Here is an 18,691-nt window from a genome sequence, read left to right as displayed (position 1 = left end):
CACACACACACACACACACACACACACACACACACACAAAATGGTGGAAATACAAAAATTGGCCTTGTTACAGTATTTTTTAAATGTAACCTTATGATCCTTCCTCCCTTCTTTCAAGTAATCACTGATCTGTTTGTGTTTTTGTGTGTGTGTGTTTGTGTGTGTGTGTGGGGAAGGGAATTTTGCTGCCATCTAATGTCCCAGAGGGGAAATCAGGACATGTGTGTGTGATGGTGTAGAGTTAGAGATAGTTACCTTGCTGAAGACAGTCTTGATGTAGATTGGCAGGTCTCCATGAGGGCTTCCGAAGCCTCCTACGATGCTGAAGCCCAGGCCGTCAGAACCCTTCTCCAGGCAGATACTCTTGGGTTTGGGGGCTCTGCAGAGAGCATCACATTACAAAACAAGCACTGTATAGCTTCAAAACAGGGAGGGGGGGAACTATTATTTTGATCTCATGCAATCCATTGCTCGGTTTATGAATTTGGGAGTTGTTACATTTCCCCTAGCCCTCAGCTGTTTACCAAACAAGAGGCTGGGTGACTGCTGTTTTGTTTTTTCGACTCCCGGATTGGTCCTTTAACCTTTAGGGGAGAAGAGAAAAAACGGACCTAACATCAGTGTCTAAGAGATACTTAGTCCAACTTACTCTGGTTCCCCTGGCTGTGTCTCGGAGCAGCTGCTAGTCGACATACTCTCCACCTGACTGGCTATAGCACTGATGTTGGTGTCAGCAATCACCTTTAAAACACACACACAGACACATGTGCACGGACAGAAGACAAAACAATGCACGTGTCAAGTTAAAAAAAATATTATTAACCAGACATGATCTGTGCATGAGTGTGTGTCTTTCTGTGTGTGTGTGTGTGTGTTATAGACAAGGATGAGTGTCAGTGTATGATAAGCCTATCATATCAAAGTACAGTACATGTGATATGTGTTCAAAATCAACCCCCTATTTTAAACTTTAACGTCCCTCATGGCTGAATAGAATTACAGAAGAATGGATTTTACTACAGACAGGTCCTGGATCAAAGCCACAGAACTACACAAAGGCCTAATGTAGCAATCATTTATCAGTCCTCTCTCTCTCTCCCACTTTAGTTGTCTTTTTTTAATGAAATATTCAGTCAGCCACATATCAAGGGTGGCAACGGTCTGTCAGCATCTGTTCATTTCCATATTTAATCAACCGAGAGGCAATTAAAAATCTGAAAACAACAACAACAAACAAAGGTTAATTAACGGACGATGAACAGACGACTGGTGGGCTGTGGAGGGAACGTTAGTGGAACGTCAGTGGAACGCTAGTGGAACGCTCCCCAGCCATCGTCTGCACTTATCTTACTAACACACCTTCTTTATAGACAGAGAGGGGGAGTGTAGGGGTAGAGAGGGAGAGGAGGAAGGAGAGAGAGAGAGAGAGAGATGGGAGGGAGAAGGGTGGGAAAGAGGAACAGAAAGGGGAAGGATAGGAGAAGTGGGAGAGGGGAACACAGCAAAATAGACAACAGAGCCAAACCAGTGTTTAGAGGAGAGAGAGAAAGAGAGAGAGAGAGAGAGAGAGAGAGAGAGAGAGAGAGAGAGAGAGAGAGAGAGAGAGAGGGAGAGAGAGAGAGAGAGGAGGGAGGGAGGGAGGGAGGGAGGGAGGGAGGGAGGGAGGGAGGGAGGGAGGGAGGGAGGGGGAGGGAGGGAGGGAGGGAGGGAGGGAGGGAGGGAGGGAGGGAGGGAGGGAGGGAGGGAGGGAGAAGGGTGGGAAAGAGGAACACAAAGGGGAAGGATAGGAGAACTGGGAGAGGGGAACACAGCAAAATAGACAACAGAGCCAAACCAGTGTTTAGAGGAGAGAGAGAGAGAGAGAGAGAGAGAGAGAGGGGCAATGTTCTCTTCCTTTGTTAGAGATGGAATCCCCAGTAGGGGGAAACCGCGCCACTGTCCCCACCAGCAGTACATATCATGCTGTTCTGATGTGATGCAGTGATGTCAGAGGGGGAAAACTGTGTTTTCTTGTTTGCAGTAACTTCCTTGTTGTTGTAATATCACAAACGGACGTGGCAGTTTGACCATTAAGGATTCCAGCTTTAAGGCTTACTTGTGTGTATGGAAATGAATAACAGATAGGGGGATGAATGAAGGGGAGGGATGGATAGAGGATGAAGAGAGAGAAAGGGAAACAGGTAGAGGTCAAAAGAGAGCGAGAGGGAGAGAGAGTAGAAGAGATTTTAAAAGAGAGCGAGAAGGAGAGAGTAGAAGAGAGTTGAAAAGAGAGGGAGAAAGAGTAGAAGAGAGTTGAAAAGAGAGGGAGAGAGAGTAGAAGAGAGTTGAAAAGAGAGGGAGAGAGAGTAGAAGAGAGTTGAAAAGAGAGCGAGAGGGAGAGAGAGTAGAAGAGAGTTGAAAAGAGAGCGAGAGGGAGAGAGAGTAGAAGAGAGTTGAAAAGAGAGCGAGAGGGAGAGAGAGTAGAAGAGAGTTGAAAAGAGAGCGAGAGAGAGAGTAGAAGAGAGAGTTGAAAAGAGAGCGAGAGGGAGAGAGAGTAGAAGAGAGTTGAAAAGAGAGGGAGAGAGAGTAGAAGAGAGTTGAAAAGAGAGGGATAGAGAGTAGAAGAGAGTTGAAAAGAGAGGGATAGAGAGTAGAAGAGTTGAAAAGAGAGGGAGAGAGAGTAGAAGAGAGTTGAAAAGAGAGCGAGAGAGTAGAAGAGAGTTGAAAAGAGAGGAGAGAGAGTAGAAGAGAGTTGAAAAGAGAGCGAGAGGGAGAGTAGAAGAGAGTTGAAAAGAGAGGGAGAGAGAGAGAGTAGAAGAGAGTTGAAAAGAGAGCGAGAGAGTAGAAGAGAGTTGAAAAGAGAGGGAGAGAGAGTAGAAGAGAGTTGAAAAGAGAGTGAGAGGGAGAGAGTAGAAGAGAGTTGAAAAGAGAGCGAGAGGGAGAGAGTAGAAGAGAGTTGAAAAGAAAGGGAGAGTGAGAGAGAGTAGAAGAGAGTTGAAAAGAGAGCGAGAGAAAGTAGAAGAGAGTTGAAAAGAGAGGGAGAGAGAGTAGAAGAGAGTTAAAAAGAGAGCAAGAGAGAGTAGAAGAGAGTTGAAAAGAGAGGGATAGAGAGTAGAAGAGATTTTAAAAGAGAGCGAGAAGGAGAGAGTAGAAGAGAGTTGAAAAGAGAGCGAGAGAGAGTAGAAGAGAGTTGAAAAGAGAGCGAGAGGGAGAGAGAGTAGAAGAGAGTTGAAAAGAGAGCGAGAGAGAGTAGAAGAGAGTTGAAAAGAGAGTGAGAGAGAGTAGAAGAGAGTCGAAAAGAGAAGGATAGAGAGTAGAAGAGAGAGGGATAGAGAGTAGAAGAGAGTTGAAAAGAGAGCGAGAGAGAGTAGAAGAGTTGAAAAGAGAGGGAGAGAGAGTAGAAGATAGTTGAAAAGAGAGCGAGAGAGTAGAAGAGAGTTGAAAAGAGAGCGAGAGGGAGAGAGTAGAAGAGAGTTGAAAAGAGAGCGAGAGGGAGAGAGAGTAGAAGAGAGTTGAAAAGAGAGTGAGAGAGAGAGAGTAGAAGAGAGTTGAAAAGAGAGCGAGAGGGAGAGAAAAAGTTTTTAAAAATGTATGAACTCACTACTGTAAGTCACTATTTGTATTTATATTTGATTGAACCTTTATTTAACTACGCAAGTCAGTTAAGAACAAATTCTAATTTACAACGACGCCCTACCCCGGCCTAACCCTAACCCTGTCGACACTGGGCCAATAGTGCGCCCCCCTAGAGAGAGACCAAAGTTGTGAACGAGAACGAGAGAGGGGGAAGAGAGAGATCGTGTCAGACAGTAATTGCTGGGTGTCCTGGGTGTCGTGTGTGTTTGGTGTAATCAGCACCAGGCAGCTAGTCTAGTCTAACAGTCCAGTCTAACAGCCCAGTCTAACAGCACAGTCTATTAACCCAGTCTAACAGTCCAGTGTAACAACCCAGTCTAACAGCCCAGTCTAACAACCCAGTCTAAAAGTCCGGTCTAACAGTCACGTCTGACAGTCCAGTGCTGACAGTCCAGTGCTGACAGTCCAGTCTGACATTCCAGTCTGACAGTCCAGTCTGACAGTCCAGTGCTGACAATCCAGTCTGACAATCCAGTCTGACAATCCAGTCTGACAATCCAGTCTAACAGTCCAGTCTGACAGTCCAGTCTAACAGTCCAGTCTGACAGTCCAGTCTGACAGTCCAGTCTAACAATCCAGTCTAACAGTCCAGTCTGACAGTCCAGTCTAACAGTCCAGTCTAACAGTCCAGTCTGACAGTCCAGTCTGACAGTCCAGTCTAACAGTCCAGTCTGACAGTCCAGTCTAACAGTCCAGTCTAACAGTCCAGTCTGACAGTCCAGTCTGACAGTCCAGTCTAACAATCCAGTCTAACAGTCCAGTCTGACAGTCCAGTCTAACAGTCCAGTCTAACAGTCCAGTCTAATAGTCCAGTCTGACAGTCCAGTCTAACAGTCCAGTCTTACAGTCCAGTCTAACAGTCCAGTCTGTCCAGTCTAACAGTCCAGTCTAACAATCCAGTCTAACAGTCCAGTCTGACAGTCCAGTCTAACAATCCAGTCTGACAGTCCAGTCTGACAGTCCAGTCTGACAGTCCAGTCTAACAGTCCAGTCTAACAGTCCAGTCTAACAGTCCAGTCTGTCCAGTCTAACAGTCCAGTCTAACAGTCCAGTCTAACAGTCCAGTCTAACAGTCCAGTCTAACAATCCAGTCTAACAGTCCAGTCTGACAGTCCAGTCTAACAGTCCAGTCTAACAATCCAGTCTAACAGTCCAGTCTGACAGTCCAGTCTAACAGTCCAGTCTGTCCAGTCCAGTCTAACAGTCCAGTCTGTCCAGTCTGACAGTCCAGTCTAACAGTCCAGTCTAACAGTCCAGTCTGACAGTCCAGTCTAACAGTCCAGTCTGACAGTCCAGTCTGACAGTCCAGTCTGACAGTCCAGTCTAACAGTCCAGTCTAACAGTCCAGTCTAACAGTCCAGTCTGACAGTCCAGTCTAACAGTCCAGTCTAACAGTCCAGTCTGACAGTCCAGTCTGACAGTCCAGTCTGACAGTCCAGTCTAACAGTCCAGTCTGACAGTCCAGTCTAACAGTCCAGTCTGACAGTCCAGTCTAACAGTCCAGTCTAACAGTCCAGTCTAACAGTCCAGTCTGACAGTCCAGTCTAACAGTCCAGTCTAACAGTCCAGTCTAACAGTCCAGTCTGACAGTCCAGTCTAACAGTCCAGTCTAACAGTCCAGTCTAATAGTCCAGTCTGACAGTCCAGTCTAACAGTCCAGTGCTGAGGCTGCTGGAGCCGGACTGATAAAGCAGCATTAACATAAAGGCCTGGGATTATCTGACCAAACTGCCAACCGGCTGCAACAAGCTGATAACCACACAGTGTCCGGACGGTAGTGTGCACGCGCACGCGCACGGCAGGATCTGCCAAAGCACACACATACGGTACACATTAGGTACACACACACACACACACACACTGCTAAACACAGACACATACAGGTTTTTCAAGAATGTATATTTGAAAAATGTATGATTTTATTTACATCTCTTATCAGGAAACATTTATTTGATGAATGTAAAATAATAGGCAATTAAAAAACAATGTGGTTACATTGAGTGATATCACGTTTAATAACTGATATTTCATTTGACCTACTCTCTGTGTGTGTACTGTGTGTGTGTGTGTTTACTGTAAGGACCGATGCTGGAGACAAGAAGCAAGTACAGGGAGTGAACATTTAATGGAAAACGGACACAAAAAAACAATAACAGCGTCTGGACAGGGAGAACAAAACGACATGAAGACAATAATGCTGACATGGGGAACCAACTGAGGACCAGACAGATATAGAGGGGCAATCAACAAAGTAATGGAGTCCAGGTTAGTCCAATGAGCGCTGATGCGCGTAATGATTTTGACAGGTGTCCGTAATGAAGGGCCCTTGAGCGCCAGAGAGGAGAAGCGGGAGCAGGCGTGCGTGCATTTGGAAAGTATTGAGGCTCCTTGACTTAAACATTTTTTTTTTGTTACAGCCTTGTTCTAAAATGTATTAAATATTTTTTCCTCATCAATCTACACACGATAACCCATAATGACAAAGTGAAAATAGTTTTTTCAATTTTTTTTTGCAAATGTATTAATAAAAAACAGAAATACCTTATTTACATAAGTATTCAGACCCTTTGTTATGAGACTCGAAATTGAGCTCAGGTGCATCCTGTTTCCATTGATCATCCTTGAGATGTTTCTACAACTTGATTAGAGTCCACCTGCGGTACATCGAATTGATTGGACATGATTTGGAAAGGCACACACCTGTCTATATAAGGTCCCACAGTTGAAAGTGCATGTCAGAGCAAAAACCAAGCCATGAGGTCGAAGGAATTGTCCATAGAGCTCAGAGACAGGATTGTGTCGAGGCACAGATCTGGGGAAGGGTACCAAAACATTTTTACAGCATTGAAGGTCCTCAAGAACACAGTGGCCTCAATCATTCTTAAATGGAAGAAGTTTGGAACCACCAAGACTCTTCCTAGAGCTGGCCGCCTGGGTAAACTGAGCAATCGGGGGAGAAGGGCCTTGGTCAGGGAGGTTACCAAGAACCCGATGGTCACTCTGACAGAGCTCCAGTTCCTCTGTGGAGATGGGAGAACCTTCCAGAAGGACAACCATCTCTGCAGCACTCCACCAATCAGGCTTTTATGGTAGAGTGGCCAGACGGAAGCCACTCCTCAGTAAAAGGCACATGACAGCCCACTTGGAGTTTGCCAAAAGGCATCTAAAGGTCTCCAGACCATGAGAAACAAGATTCTCTCTTTGGAACTCTTTGGCCTGAATGCCAAGCGTCACGTCTGGAGGAAACCTGGCACCATCCCTACGGTGAAGCATGGTGATGGCAGCATCATGCTGTGGGAATGTTTTTCAGTGGCAAGGACTTGGAGACTAGTCAGGATCAAGTAAAAGATAAATGGAGCAAAGTACAGAGAGATCCTTGATGAAAACCTGCTCCAGAGCGCTCATGACCTCAGACTGGGGCGAAGGTTCACCTTCCAAAAGGACAGCGACCCTAAGAACACAGGCCAGACAACGCAAGAGTGGCTTCAGGACAAGTCTCTGAATGTCCTTGAGTGGCCCAGCCAGAGCCTGGACTTGAACCCAATTGAAAATCTCTAGAGAGACCTGAAATTAGCTGTGCAGTGACGCTCCCCATTAAACCTGACAGAGCTTGAGAGGATCTGCAGAGAAAAAGGGGAGAAACTCCCCAAATACAGGTGTGCCAAGCTCGTAGCGTCAAACTCAAAAAGACTCAAGGCTGTAATCGCTGCCAAAGGTTTTTTATTTATTTTATTTTACCTTTATTTAACCAGGCAAGTCAGTTAAGAACACATTCTTATTTTCAATGACAGCCTGGGAACAGTGGGTTAACTGCCTGTTCAGGGGCAGAACGACAGATTTGTACCTTGTCAGCTCGGGGGTTTGAACTCGCAACCTTCCGGTTACTAGTCCAACGCTCTAACCGTACGTAATAAAGGGTCTGAATACTGAATAATATATATATATATATATATTTTTTTACATTTGCAAACATTTCTAAAAAGCATTTTTTAGATGATCTGTGTGAACCTGGAGAATGATCTGTGTGTACCTGGAGAATGATCTGTGTGTACCTGGAGAATGATCTGTGTGTACCTGGAAAACGATCTGTGTGTACCTGGAGAATGATCTGTGTGTACCTGGAGAACGATCTGTGTGTACCTGGAAAACGATCTGTGTGTACCTGGAGAATGATCTGTGTGTACCTGGAGAACGATCTGTGTGTACCTGGAGAACGATCTGTGTGTACCTGGAAAACGATCTGTGTGTACCTGGAGAATGATCTGTGTGTACCTGGAAAACGATCTGTGTGTACCTGGAGAATGATCTGTGTGTACCTGGAGAACGATCTGTGTGTACCTGGAGAACGATCTGTGTGTACCTGGAAAACGATCTGTGTGTACCTGGAGAATGATCTGTGTGTACCTGGAGAATGATCTGTGTGTACCTGGAGAATGATCTGTGTGTACCTGGAGAATGATCTGTGTGTACCTGGAGAACGATCTGTGTGTACCTGGAAAACGGTCTGTGTGTACCTGGAAAACGATCTGTGTGTACCTGGAAAACGATCTGTGTGTACCTGGAGAATGATCTGTGTGTACCTGGAGAATGATCTGTGTGTACCTGGAGAATGATCTGTGTGTACCTGGAGAACGATCTGTGTGTACCTGGAAAACGATCTGTGTGTACCTGGAGAACGATCTGTGTGTACGTGGAGAACGATCTGTGTGTACCTGGAAAACGATCTGTGTGTACCTGGAGAATGATCTGTGTGTACCTGGAAAACGATCTGTGTGTACCTGGAGAATGATCTGTGTGTACCTGGAGAACGATCTGTGTGTACCTGGAGAACGATCTGTGTGTACCTGGAGAACGATCTGTGTGTACCTGGAGAATGATCTGTGTGTACCTGGAGAACGATCTGTGTGTACCTGGAGAACGATCTGTGTGTACCTGGAAAACGATCTGTGTGTACCTGGAAAACGATCTGTGTGTACCTGGAGAATGATCTGTGTGTACCTGGAGAATGATCTGTGTGTACCTGGAGAATGATCTGTGTGTACCTGGAGAATGATCTGTGTGTACCTGGAGAATGATCTGTGTGTACCTGGAGAATGATCTGTGTGTACCTGGAGAATGATCTGTGTGTACCTGGAAAACGATCTGTGTGTACCTGGAGAACGATCTGTGTGTACCTGGAGAATGATCTGTGTGTACCTGGAGAACGATCTGTGTGTACCTGGAAAACGATCTGTGTGTACCTGGAGAATGATCTGTGTGTACCTGGAGAATGATCTGTGTGTACGTGGAGAACGATCTGTGTGTACCTGGAAAACGATCTGTGTGTACCTGGAGAATGATCTGTGTGTACCTGGAAAACGATCTGTGTGTACCTGGAGAATGATCTGTGTGTACCTGGAGAACGATCTGTGTGTACCTGGAGAACGATCTGTGTGTACCTGGAGAACGATCTGTGTGTACCTGGAGAATGATCTGTGTGTACCTGGAGAACGATCTGTGTGTACCTGGAGAACGATCTGTGTGTACCTGGAAAACGATCTGTGTGTACCTGGAAAACGATCTGTGTGTACCTGGAAAACGATCTGTGTGTACCTGGAGAATGATCTGTGTGTACCTGGAGAACGATCTGTGTGTACCTGGAAAACGATCTGTGTGTACCTGGAGAATGATCTGTGTGTACCTGGAAAACGATCTGTGTGTACCTGGAGAATGATCTGTGTGTACCTGGAGAACGATCTGTGTGTACCTGGAAAACGATCTGTGTGTACCTGGAAAACGATCTGTGTGTACCTGGAGAACGATCTGTGTGTACCTGGAGAACGATCTGTGTGTACCTGGAGAACGATCTGTGTGTACCTGGAAAACGATCTGTGTGTACCTGGAGAATGATCTGTGTGTACCTGGAGAACGATCTGTGTGTACCTGGAGAACGATCTGTGTGTACCTGGAAAACGATCTGTGTGTACCTGGATAATGATCTGTGTGTACCTGGAGAATGATCTGTGTGTACCTGGAGAATGATCTGTGTGTACCTGGAGAATGATCTGTGTGTACCTGGAGAACGATCTGTGTGTACCTGGAAAACGATCTGTGTGTACCTGGGAAACGATCTGTGTGTACCTGGAAAACGATCTGTGTGTACCTGGAGAATGATCTGTGTGTACCCGGAGAATGATCTGTGTGTACCCGGAGAATGATCTGTGTGTACCTGGAGAACGATCTGTGTGTACCTGGAAAACGATCTGTGTGTACCTGGAGAACGATCTGTGTGTACCTGGAGAATGATCTGTGTGTACCTGGAGAACGATCTGTGTGTACCTGGAAAACGATCTGTGTGTACCTGGAGAATGATCTGTGTGTACCTGGAGAATGATCTGTGTGTACGTGGAGAACGATCTGTGTGTACCTGGAAAACGATCTGTGTGTACCTGGAGAATGATCTGTGTGTACCTGGAAAACGATCTGTGTGTACCTGGAGAATGATCTGTGTGTACCTGGAGAACGATCTGTGTGTACCTGGAGAACGATCTGTGTGTACCTGGAAAACGATCTGTGTGTACCTGGAGAATGATCTGTGTGTACCTGGAGAATGATCTGTGTGTACCTGGAGAACGATCTGTGTGTACCTGGAAAACGATCTGTGTGTACCTGGAAAACGATCTGTGTGTACCTGGAAAACGATCTGTGTGTACCTGGAGAATGATCTGTGTGTACCTGGAGAATGATCTGTGTGTACCTGGAGAATGATCTGTGTGTACCTGGAGAATGATCTGTGTGTACCTGGAGAATGATCTGTGTGTACCTGGAGAATGATCTGTGTGTACCTGGAGAATGATCTGTGTGTACCTGGAGAATGATCTGTGTGTACCTGGAGAATGATCTGTGTGTACCTGGAGAATGATGCTGCCGTAGGCATTCTTCAGCATGGTGACTACATCCCCATGGGACAGACCTTCCAGAGACTGGGAGTTGATACTCACGATCCTATCACCCACCTGGAGGGAGGGAGGGAAGAAAGAAAAAGAAAGAAAGAAAGAAAGAAAGAAAGAAAGAAAGAAAGAGAAAGAAAGAAAGAAAGAAAAAAAGAAAGAAAGAGAAAGAAAGAAAGTAAGAAAGAAAGAGAGAGAGAGAGAGAGAGACAGAGACACACAAGCGCACGCTAGGGTGAGCCATCATAGACAGTAAGGGGATTCTAAGACACTGGGCGTTCTCTCGCACACTCACACACACGCACGCACACACCCATACGTACCTTGAGCCGGTGTGTCTTCGCTGCCACCCCGTTGGCCTGGATCATGGCCAGGAAGATGGGGATATCCCCCAGAGGACTGTCCTTCCCCCCAGCTATACTGATCCCCAACGCATCAGTAGGACCCTGGGAGATATCGTCAATGCTATGATCATTATTAATAATAAACTGGTATAGAAGAGGATATTGTGATTGTTGTCATCATTTTTATGACAATAAAGAAAGCTTCTAGAGTTGAATAGGCACAGTATACAGTATAGTATATAGATATAAATGTGCATATTATGAGTAGTTTAAACCCACTAAACATAACTGGAGACAGCTCAACTCACCCTTGTAATCTCCACAGTGCGTATCCCTGTTTCTGCAGATACAACAAACCAAGAAAGGGAAAAAGATGAGGACGGGAAACTAACTGGGTGTAATTCTGGTCCTACTCTCTGTGGAAAGGGTCTGGTCCTACTCTCTGTGGAAAGGGTCCTACTCTCTGTGGAAAAGGTTTGGTCCTACTCTTTGTGGAAAGGGTCCTACTCTCTGTGGAAAAGGTCTGGTCCTACTCTCTGTGGAAAGGGTCCTACACTCTGTGGAAAGGGACTGGTCCTACTCTCTGTGGAAAGGGTCTGGTTCTACTCTCTGTGGAAAGGGTCTGGTCCTACTCTCCGTGGAAAGGGACTGGTCCTACTCTCTGTGGAAAGGGTCTGGTCCTACTCTCTGTGGAAAGGGTCTGGTCCTACTCTCTGTGGAAAGGGTCTGGTCCTACTCTCTGTGGAAAGGGTCTGGTCCTACTCTCCGTGGAAAGGGACTGGTCCTACTCTCCGTGGAAAGGGTCTGGTCCTACTCTCCGTGGAAAGGGTCTGGTTCTACTTTCTGTGGAAAGGGTCTGGTCCTACTCTCTGTGGAAAGGGTCTGGTCCTACTCTCTGTGGAAAGGGACTGGTCCTACTCTCTGTGGAAAGGGACTGGTCCTACTCTCTGTGGAAAGGGACTGGTCCTACTCTCTGTGGAAAGGGTCTGGTCCTACTCTCTGTGGAAAGGGTCTGGTCCTACTCTCTGTGGAAAGGGTCTGGTCCTACTCTCCGTGGAAAGGGACTGGTCCTACTCTCCGTGGAAAGGGTCTGGTCCTACTCTCCGTGGAAAGGGTCTGGTTCTACTTTCTGTGGAAAGGGTCTGGTCCTACTCTCTGTGGAAAGGGTCTGGTCCTACTCTCTGTGGAAAGGGACTGGTCCTACTCTCTGTGGAAAGGGACTGGTCCTACTCTCTGTGGAAAGGGACTGGTCCTACTCTCTGTGGAAAGGGACTGGTCCTACTCTCTGTGGAAAGGGACTGGTCCTACTCTCTGTGGAAAGGGACTGGTCCTACTCTCTGTGGAAAGGGACTGGTCCTACTCTCTGTGGAAAGGGACTGGTCCTACTCTCTGTGGAAAGGGACTGGTCCTACTCTCTGTGGAAAGGGTCTGGTCCTACTCTCTGTGGAAAGGGACTGGTCCTACTCTCCGTGGAAAGGGTCTGGTCCTACTCTCCGTGGAAAGGGTCTGGTCCTACTCTCTGTGGAAAGGGTCTGGTTCTACTCTCTGTGGAAAGGGTCTGGTCCTACTCTCTGTGGAAAGGGACTGGTCCTACTCTCCGTGGAAAGGGTTTGGTCCTACTCTCTGTGGAAAGGGACTGGTCCTACTCTCTGTGGAAAGGGTCTGGTCCTACTCTCTGTGGAAAGGGTCTGGTCCTACTCTCTGTGGAAAGGGTCTGGTCCTACTCTCCGTGGAAAGGGACTGGTCCTACTCTCTGTGGAAAGGGACTGGTCCTACTCTCTGTGGAAAGCGTCTGGTCCTACTCTCTGTGGAAAGGGTTTGGTCCTACTCTCTGTGGAAAGGGTCTGGTCCTACTCTCTGTGGAAAGGGACTGGTCCTACTCTCTGTGGAAAGGGTCCTACTCTCTGTGGAAAGGGTCTGGTCCCACTCTCTGTGGAAAGGGGCTGGTCCTACTTTCTGTGGAAATGGACTGGTCCTACTCTCTGTGGAAAGGGTCCTACTCTCTGTGGAAAGGGTCTGGTCCTACTCTCTGTGGAAAGGGTCTGGTCCTACTCTCTGTGGAAAGGGTCTGGTCCTACTCTCTGTGGAAAGGGTCTGGTCCTACTCTCTGTGGAAAGGTTTGGTCCTACTCTCTGTGGAAATGGTTTGGTCCTACTCTCTGTGGAAAGGGACTGGTCCTACTCTCTGTGGAAAGGGTCCTACTCTCTGTGGAAAGGGTCTGGTCCTACTCTCTGTGGAAATGGTCTGGTCCTACTCTCTGTGGAAAGGGTCTGGTCCTACTCTCTGTGGAAAGGGACTGGTCCTACTCTCTGTGGAAAGGGTCCTACTCTCTGTGGAAAGGGTCGGGTCCTACTCTCTGTGGAAAGGATCTGGTCCTACTCTCTGTGGAAAGGGTCTGGTCCTACTCTCTGTGGAAAGGGTCTGGCCCTACTCTCTGTGGAAAGGGTCCTACTCTCTGTGGAAAGGGTCTGGTCCTACTCTCTGTGGAAAGGGTCTGGTCCTACTCTCTGTGGAAAGGGACTGGTCCTACTCTCTGTGGAAAGGGTCCTACTCTCTGTGGAAAGGGTCTGGTCCTACTCTCTGTGGAAAGGGTCTGGTCCTACTCTCTGTGGAAAGGGACTGGTCCTACTCTCTGTGGAAAGGGTCCTACTCTCTGTGGAAAGGGTCTGGTCCTACTCTCTGTGGAAAGGGACTGGTCCTACTCTCTGTGGAAAGGGTCTGGTCCTACTCTCTGTGGAAAGGGACTGGTCCTACTCTCTGTGGAAAGGGTCTGGTCCTACTCTCTGTGGAAAGGTTTGATCCTACTCTCTGTGGAAATGGTTTGGTCCTACTCTCTGTGGAAAGGGACTGGTCCTACTCTCTGTGGAAAGGGACTGGTCCTACTCTCTGTGGAAAGGGTCTGGTCCTACTCTCTGTGGAAAGCGTCTGGTCCTACTCTCTGTGGAAAGCGTCTGGTCCTACTCTCTGTGGAAAGGGTCTGGTCCTACTCTCTGTGGAAAGGGTCTGGCCCTACTCTCTGTGGAAAGGGTCCTACTCTCTGTGGAAAGGGTCTGGTCCTACTCTCTGTGGAAAGGTTCTAGTCCTACTCTCTGTGGAAAGGGACTGGTCCTACTCTCTGTGGAAAGGGACTGGTCCTACTCTCTGTGGAAAGGGTCCTACTCTCTGTGGAAAGGGTCTGGTCCTACTCTCTGTGGAAAGGGACTGGTCCTACTCTCTGTGGAAAGGGTCTGGTCCTACTCTCTGTGGAAAGGGTCTGGTCCTACTCTCTGTGGAAAGGGTCTGGTCCTACTCTCTGTGGAAAGGTTTGGTCCTACTCTCTGTGGAAATGGTTTGGTCCTACTCTCTGTGGAAAGGGACTGGTCCTACTCTCTGTGGAAAGGGTCCTACTCTCTGTGGAAAGGGTCTGGTCCTACTCTCTGTGGAAAGGGTCTGGTCCTACTCTCTGTGGAAAGGGACTGGTCCTACTCTCTGTGGAAAGGGTCTGGTCCTACTCTCTGTGGAAAGGTTTGATCCTACTCTCTGTGGAAATGGTTTGGTCCTACTCTCTGTGAAAAGGGACTGGTCCTACTCTCTGTGGAAAGGGACTGGTCCTACTCTCTGTGGAAAGGGTCTGGTCCTACTCTCTGTGGAAAGCGTCTGGTTCTACTCTCTGTGGAAAGCGTCTGGTCCTACTCTCTGTGGAAAGGGTCTGGTCCTACTCTCTGTGGAAAGGGTCTGGCCCTACTCTCTGTGGAAAGGGTCCTACTCTCTGTGGAAAGGGTCTGGTCCTACTCTCTGTGGAAAGGTTCTAGTCCTACTCTCTGTGGAAAGGGACTGGTCCTACTCTCTGTGGAAAGGGACTGGTCCTACTCTCTGTGGAAAGGGTCCTACTCTCTGTGGAAAGGGTCTGGTCCTACTCTCTGTGGAAAGGGACTGGTCCTACTCTCTGTGGAAAGGGTCTGGTCCTACTCTCTGTGGAAAGGGTCTGGTTCTACTCTCTGTGGAAAGGGACTGGTCCTACTCTCTGTGGAAAGGGTCCTACTCTCTATGGAAAGGGACTGGTGCTACTTTACCTGCGCTCTGTGATGATGTCATGCCCACTGTCATTGGCTTCCTGACGTTATTGAGGAGCTGAGAGGTGGAAGGGGTGGAGTTTGGCAGGGGGTGGGGCGTGACGATTGTGCTGTTGGCACTCACGTGACTCATCTGCTAGAGAGAGGGAGAGGGAACAGAGCTATGATCCAGTCAGGAGAAAACACACACACTGAGGCATGCTGCCCGGTGGCGGTAAGTTTGGCTGGGTGGCTGAGTGACATACAGGTGACACCAGAAGAAGCCTGCTAAACAACCATCAGATGGCCATTTTGGCTTCCATGCACGTGATGAATGGAGAGAAGGAGGAGAGACAGGGGTATTAATGACACAGCAGCCAGGGTCAGTCGATGACTGAGCTTGAAACGTTGATTAATGTGCACTGTCCCTGTACAAATAAAATAAACTAAACTAAACTTATGCATGCAAGCACCCAGGCAGTGGGGGTGACAACGGGGGCACACACACAAACACACACACACACACACACACACACACACACACACACACACACACACACACACACACACACACACACACACACACACACACACACACACACACACACACACACACACACACACACACACACACACACACCTGGCTTCCCTGGGAGGGACGTCTGGAAGAGAGCCAGGAGGCAGCCTTCAGTCGGCCCAGCTCCAGGAGCACCACCCCCCTGGCACACTGCAGAGGCACAGGTAGCGCACAGCACGTAACTACTAGACCAGAGCAGCTAGGGACTGGCCTTACAGTGTTGTCATATACCTCAGCACTGTAAATGTAGTGTACACTACTGTAGCAAGGGCACAAGATAGTGTTGTTTAATATCTCAGCACTGTATATGTAGTGTACACTACTGTAGTAAGGGCACAGGATAGTGTTGTTATATACCTCAAGCACTGTAAATGTAGTGTACACTACTGTAGCACGGGCACAGGATAGTGTTGTTATATACCTCAGCACTGTAAATGTAGTGTACACTACTGTAGCAAGGGCACAGGATAGTGTTGTTATATACCTCAGCACTGTAAATGTAGTGTACACTACTGTAGCAAGGGCACAGGATAGTGTTGTTTAATATCTCAGCACTGTAAATGTAGTGTACACTACTGTAGCAAGGGCACAGGATAAAGTGTTGTTATATACCTCAGCACTGTAAATGTAGTGTACACTACTGTAGCAAGGGCACAGTATAGTGTTGTTATATACCTCAGCACTGTAAATGTAGTGTACACTACTGTTGCAAGGGCACAGGATAGTGTTGTTTAATACCTCAGCACTGTAAATGTAGTGTACACTACTGTAGCAAGGGCACAGGATAGTGTTGTTTAATACCTCAGCACTGTAAATGTAGTGTACACTACTGTAGCAAGGGCACAGGATAAAGTGTTGTTATATACCTCAGCACTGTAAATGTAGTGTACACTACTGTAGCAAGGGCACAGGATAGTGTTGTTATATACCTCAGCACTGTAAATGTAGTGTACACTACTGTAGCAAGGGCACAGGATAAAGTGTTGTTATATACCTCAGCACTGTAAATGTAGTGTACACTACTGTAGCAAGGGCAGAGGATAGTGTTGTTATATACCTCAGCACTGTAAATGTAGTGTACACTACTGTAGCAAGGGCACATGATAGTGTTGTTTAATACCTCAGCACTGTAAATGTAGTGTACACTACTGTAGCAAGGGCACAGGATAGTGTTGTTATATACCTCAGCACTGTAAATGTAGTGTACACTACTGTAGCAAGGGCACATGATAGTGTTGTTTAATACCTCAGCACTGTAAATGTAGTGTACACTACTGTAGCAAGGGCACAGGATAGTGTTGTTATATACCTCAGCACTGTAAATGTAGTGTACACTACTGTAGTAAGGGCACAGGATAGTGTTGTTATATACCTCAGCACTGTAAATGTAGTGTACACTGTCAATGTAGTGTACACTACTGTAGTAAGGGCACAGGATAGTGTTGTTATATACCTCAGCACTGTAAATGTAGTGTACACTGTAAATGTAGTGTACACTACTGTAGTAAGGGCACAGGATAGTGTTGTTATATACCTCAGCACTGTAAATGTAGTGTACACTGTAAATGTAGTGTACACTACTGTAGTAAGGGCACAGGATAGTGTTGTTATATACCTCAGCACTGTAAATGTAGTGTACACCACTGTAGCAAGGGCACAGGATAGTGTTGTTATATACCTCAGCACTGTAAATGTCATGTACACTGTAAATGTAGTGTACACTGTAAATGTAGTGTACACCACTGTAGCAAGGGCACAGGATAGTGTTGTTATATACCTCAGCACTGTAAATGTAGTGTACACTGTAAATGTAGTGTACACCACTGTAGCAAGGACACAGGATAGTGTTGTTATATACCTCAGCACTGTAAATGTAGTGTACACTGTAAATGTAGTGTACACCACTGTAGCAAGGGCACACAAAGCACCCACTTTAGAGGGTCTCCACATAGTAAAGAACTGTAGCCAAACCAACCAAAAAGCCTCTCCGCTCCACCAATTCATAATAGAGCACTGCAGCCTTTCAACATAAATGTACCATTTGTGACCCCTTGTGGAAGAAGGAAGAAGAGTTTGGTGGCTAGTGACCGGCTGGTACAGAGAGCTCGAAAGCTTGTAATCCTAAAAAACTGAAATTATATGCTTTTGTTATTACATAAATGCTACAAAATTAACAAAAAGTGACGTTAGCTGATTAAGATTATCCCATAGAACAAAACATATAATATCTCCTAAGCCTGAGTTTACCACAGACCTTATTTCGGCTTTTATCCAAAAACATGAATTTTCCCATAGGCTTTGTTCAACGAACTGTACCTACAAAAAGACTCCATTACTATTGCACTCTATGGTTTTGGACTCTGACAATGAGAGGGATGTTCTTTGATGTGTTTCAAGTATTAGCTGTAGTTATTTGTATTAGCGTAGTTCTTTGTCTGTGAAGGCTGTTGTTATTTGTTTTAGCGTAGTTCTTTGTCTGTGAAGGCTGTTGTTATTTGTATTAGCGTAGTTCTTTGTCTGTGAAGGCTGTTGTTATTTGTATTAGCGTAGTTCTTTGTCTGTGAAGGCTGTTGTTATTTGTTTTAGCGTAGTTCTTTGTCTGTGAAGGCTGTTGTTATTTGTTTTAGCGTAGTTCTTTGTCTGTGAAGGCTGTTGTTATTTGTATTAGCGTAGTTCTTTGTCTGTGAAGGCTGTTGTTATTTGTATTAGCGTAGTTCTTTGTCTGTGAAGGCTGTTGTTATTTGTATTAGCGTAGTTCTTTGTCTGTGAAGGCTGTTGTTATTTGTTTTAGCGTAGTTCTTTGTCTGTGAAGGCTGTTGTTATTTGTTTTAGCGTAGTTCTTTGTCTGTGAAGGCTGTTGTTATTTGTATTAGCGTAGTTCTTTGTCTGTGAAGACTGTTGTTATTTGTATTAGCGTAGTTCTTTGTCTGTGAAGGCTGTTGTTATTTGTATTAGCGTAGTTCTTTGTCTGTGAAGACTGTTGTTATTTGTATTAGAGTAGTTCTTTGTCTGTGAAGACTTTTGTTATTTGTATTAGCATAGTTCTTTGTCTGTGAAGGCTGTTGTTATTTGTATTAGCGTAGTTCTTTGTCTGTGAAGACTGTTGTTATTTGTATTAGCGTAGTTCTTTGTCTGTGAAGGCTGTTGTTATTTGTTTTAGCGTAGTTCTTTGTCTGTGAAGGCTGTTGTTATTTG

The 18,691-nt window shown here is 46.4% G+C and overlaps 1 protein-coding gene and 1 long non-coding RNA gene across 7 annotated transcripts in view; both read right to left on the bottom strand.

Moving 5' to 3' along the window:
* The window catches only part of LOC118400675 (inaD-like protein), a 309,349-nt gene that overhangs the window by 4,206 nt on the left and 286,452 nt on the right, over positions 1-18,691 (bottom strand). For both annotated transcript variants that reach the window (XM_052475280.1, XM_052475281.1), the window contains 7 exons: positions 15,560-15,646; positions 14,941-15,073; positions 11,197-11,228; positions 10,868-10,990; positions 10,506-10,610; positions 650-741; positions 256-379 (listed from right to left, as the gene is read on the bottom strand). In XM_052475280.1, coding sequence (XP_052331240.1) covers positions 256-379; positions 650-741; positions 10,506-10,610; positions 10,868-10,990; positions 11,197-11,228; positions 14,941-15,073; positions 15,560-15,646 — 696 coding nt within the window. The remainder of the gene's footprint in view (positions 1-255; positions 380-649; positions 742-10,505; positions 10,611-10,867; positions 10,991-11,196; positions 11,229-14,940; positions 15,074-15,559; positions 15,647-18,691) is intronic.
* LOC127910657 (uncharacterized) lies at positions 7,796-10,242 on the bottom strand. Of its 5 annotated transcripts, none has more exons than XR_008075620.1 (3): positions 10,198-10,242; positions 9,340-9,405; positions 7,796-8,019 (listed from the first exon to the last, which is right to left on the bottom strand). It is a non-coding gene; the product is annotated as an uncharacterized LOC127910657 (long non-coding RNA). The 5 variants fall into 5 exon arrangements; XR_008075621.1 differs by lacking the exon at positions 10,198-10,242 and adding an exon at positions 10,088-10,132; XR_008075622.1 differs by lacking the exon at positions 10,198-10,242 and adding an exon at positions 9,890-9,934.

Source organism: Oncorhynchus keta, chromosome 22 (genome assembly GCF_023373465.1).
Source record: "Oncorhynchus keta strain PuntledgeMale-10-30-2019 chromosome 22, Oket_V2, whole genome shotgun sequence".
Lineage (NCBI taxonomy): Eukaryota > Metazoa > Chordata > Actinopteri > Salmoniformes > Salmonidae > Oncorhynchus > Oncorhynchus keta.
The sequence above is the reverse complement of the archived record's forward strand: the minus strand, read 5'-3'. Positions and strand labels throughout refer to the sequence as shown.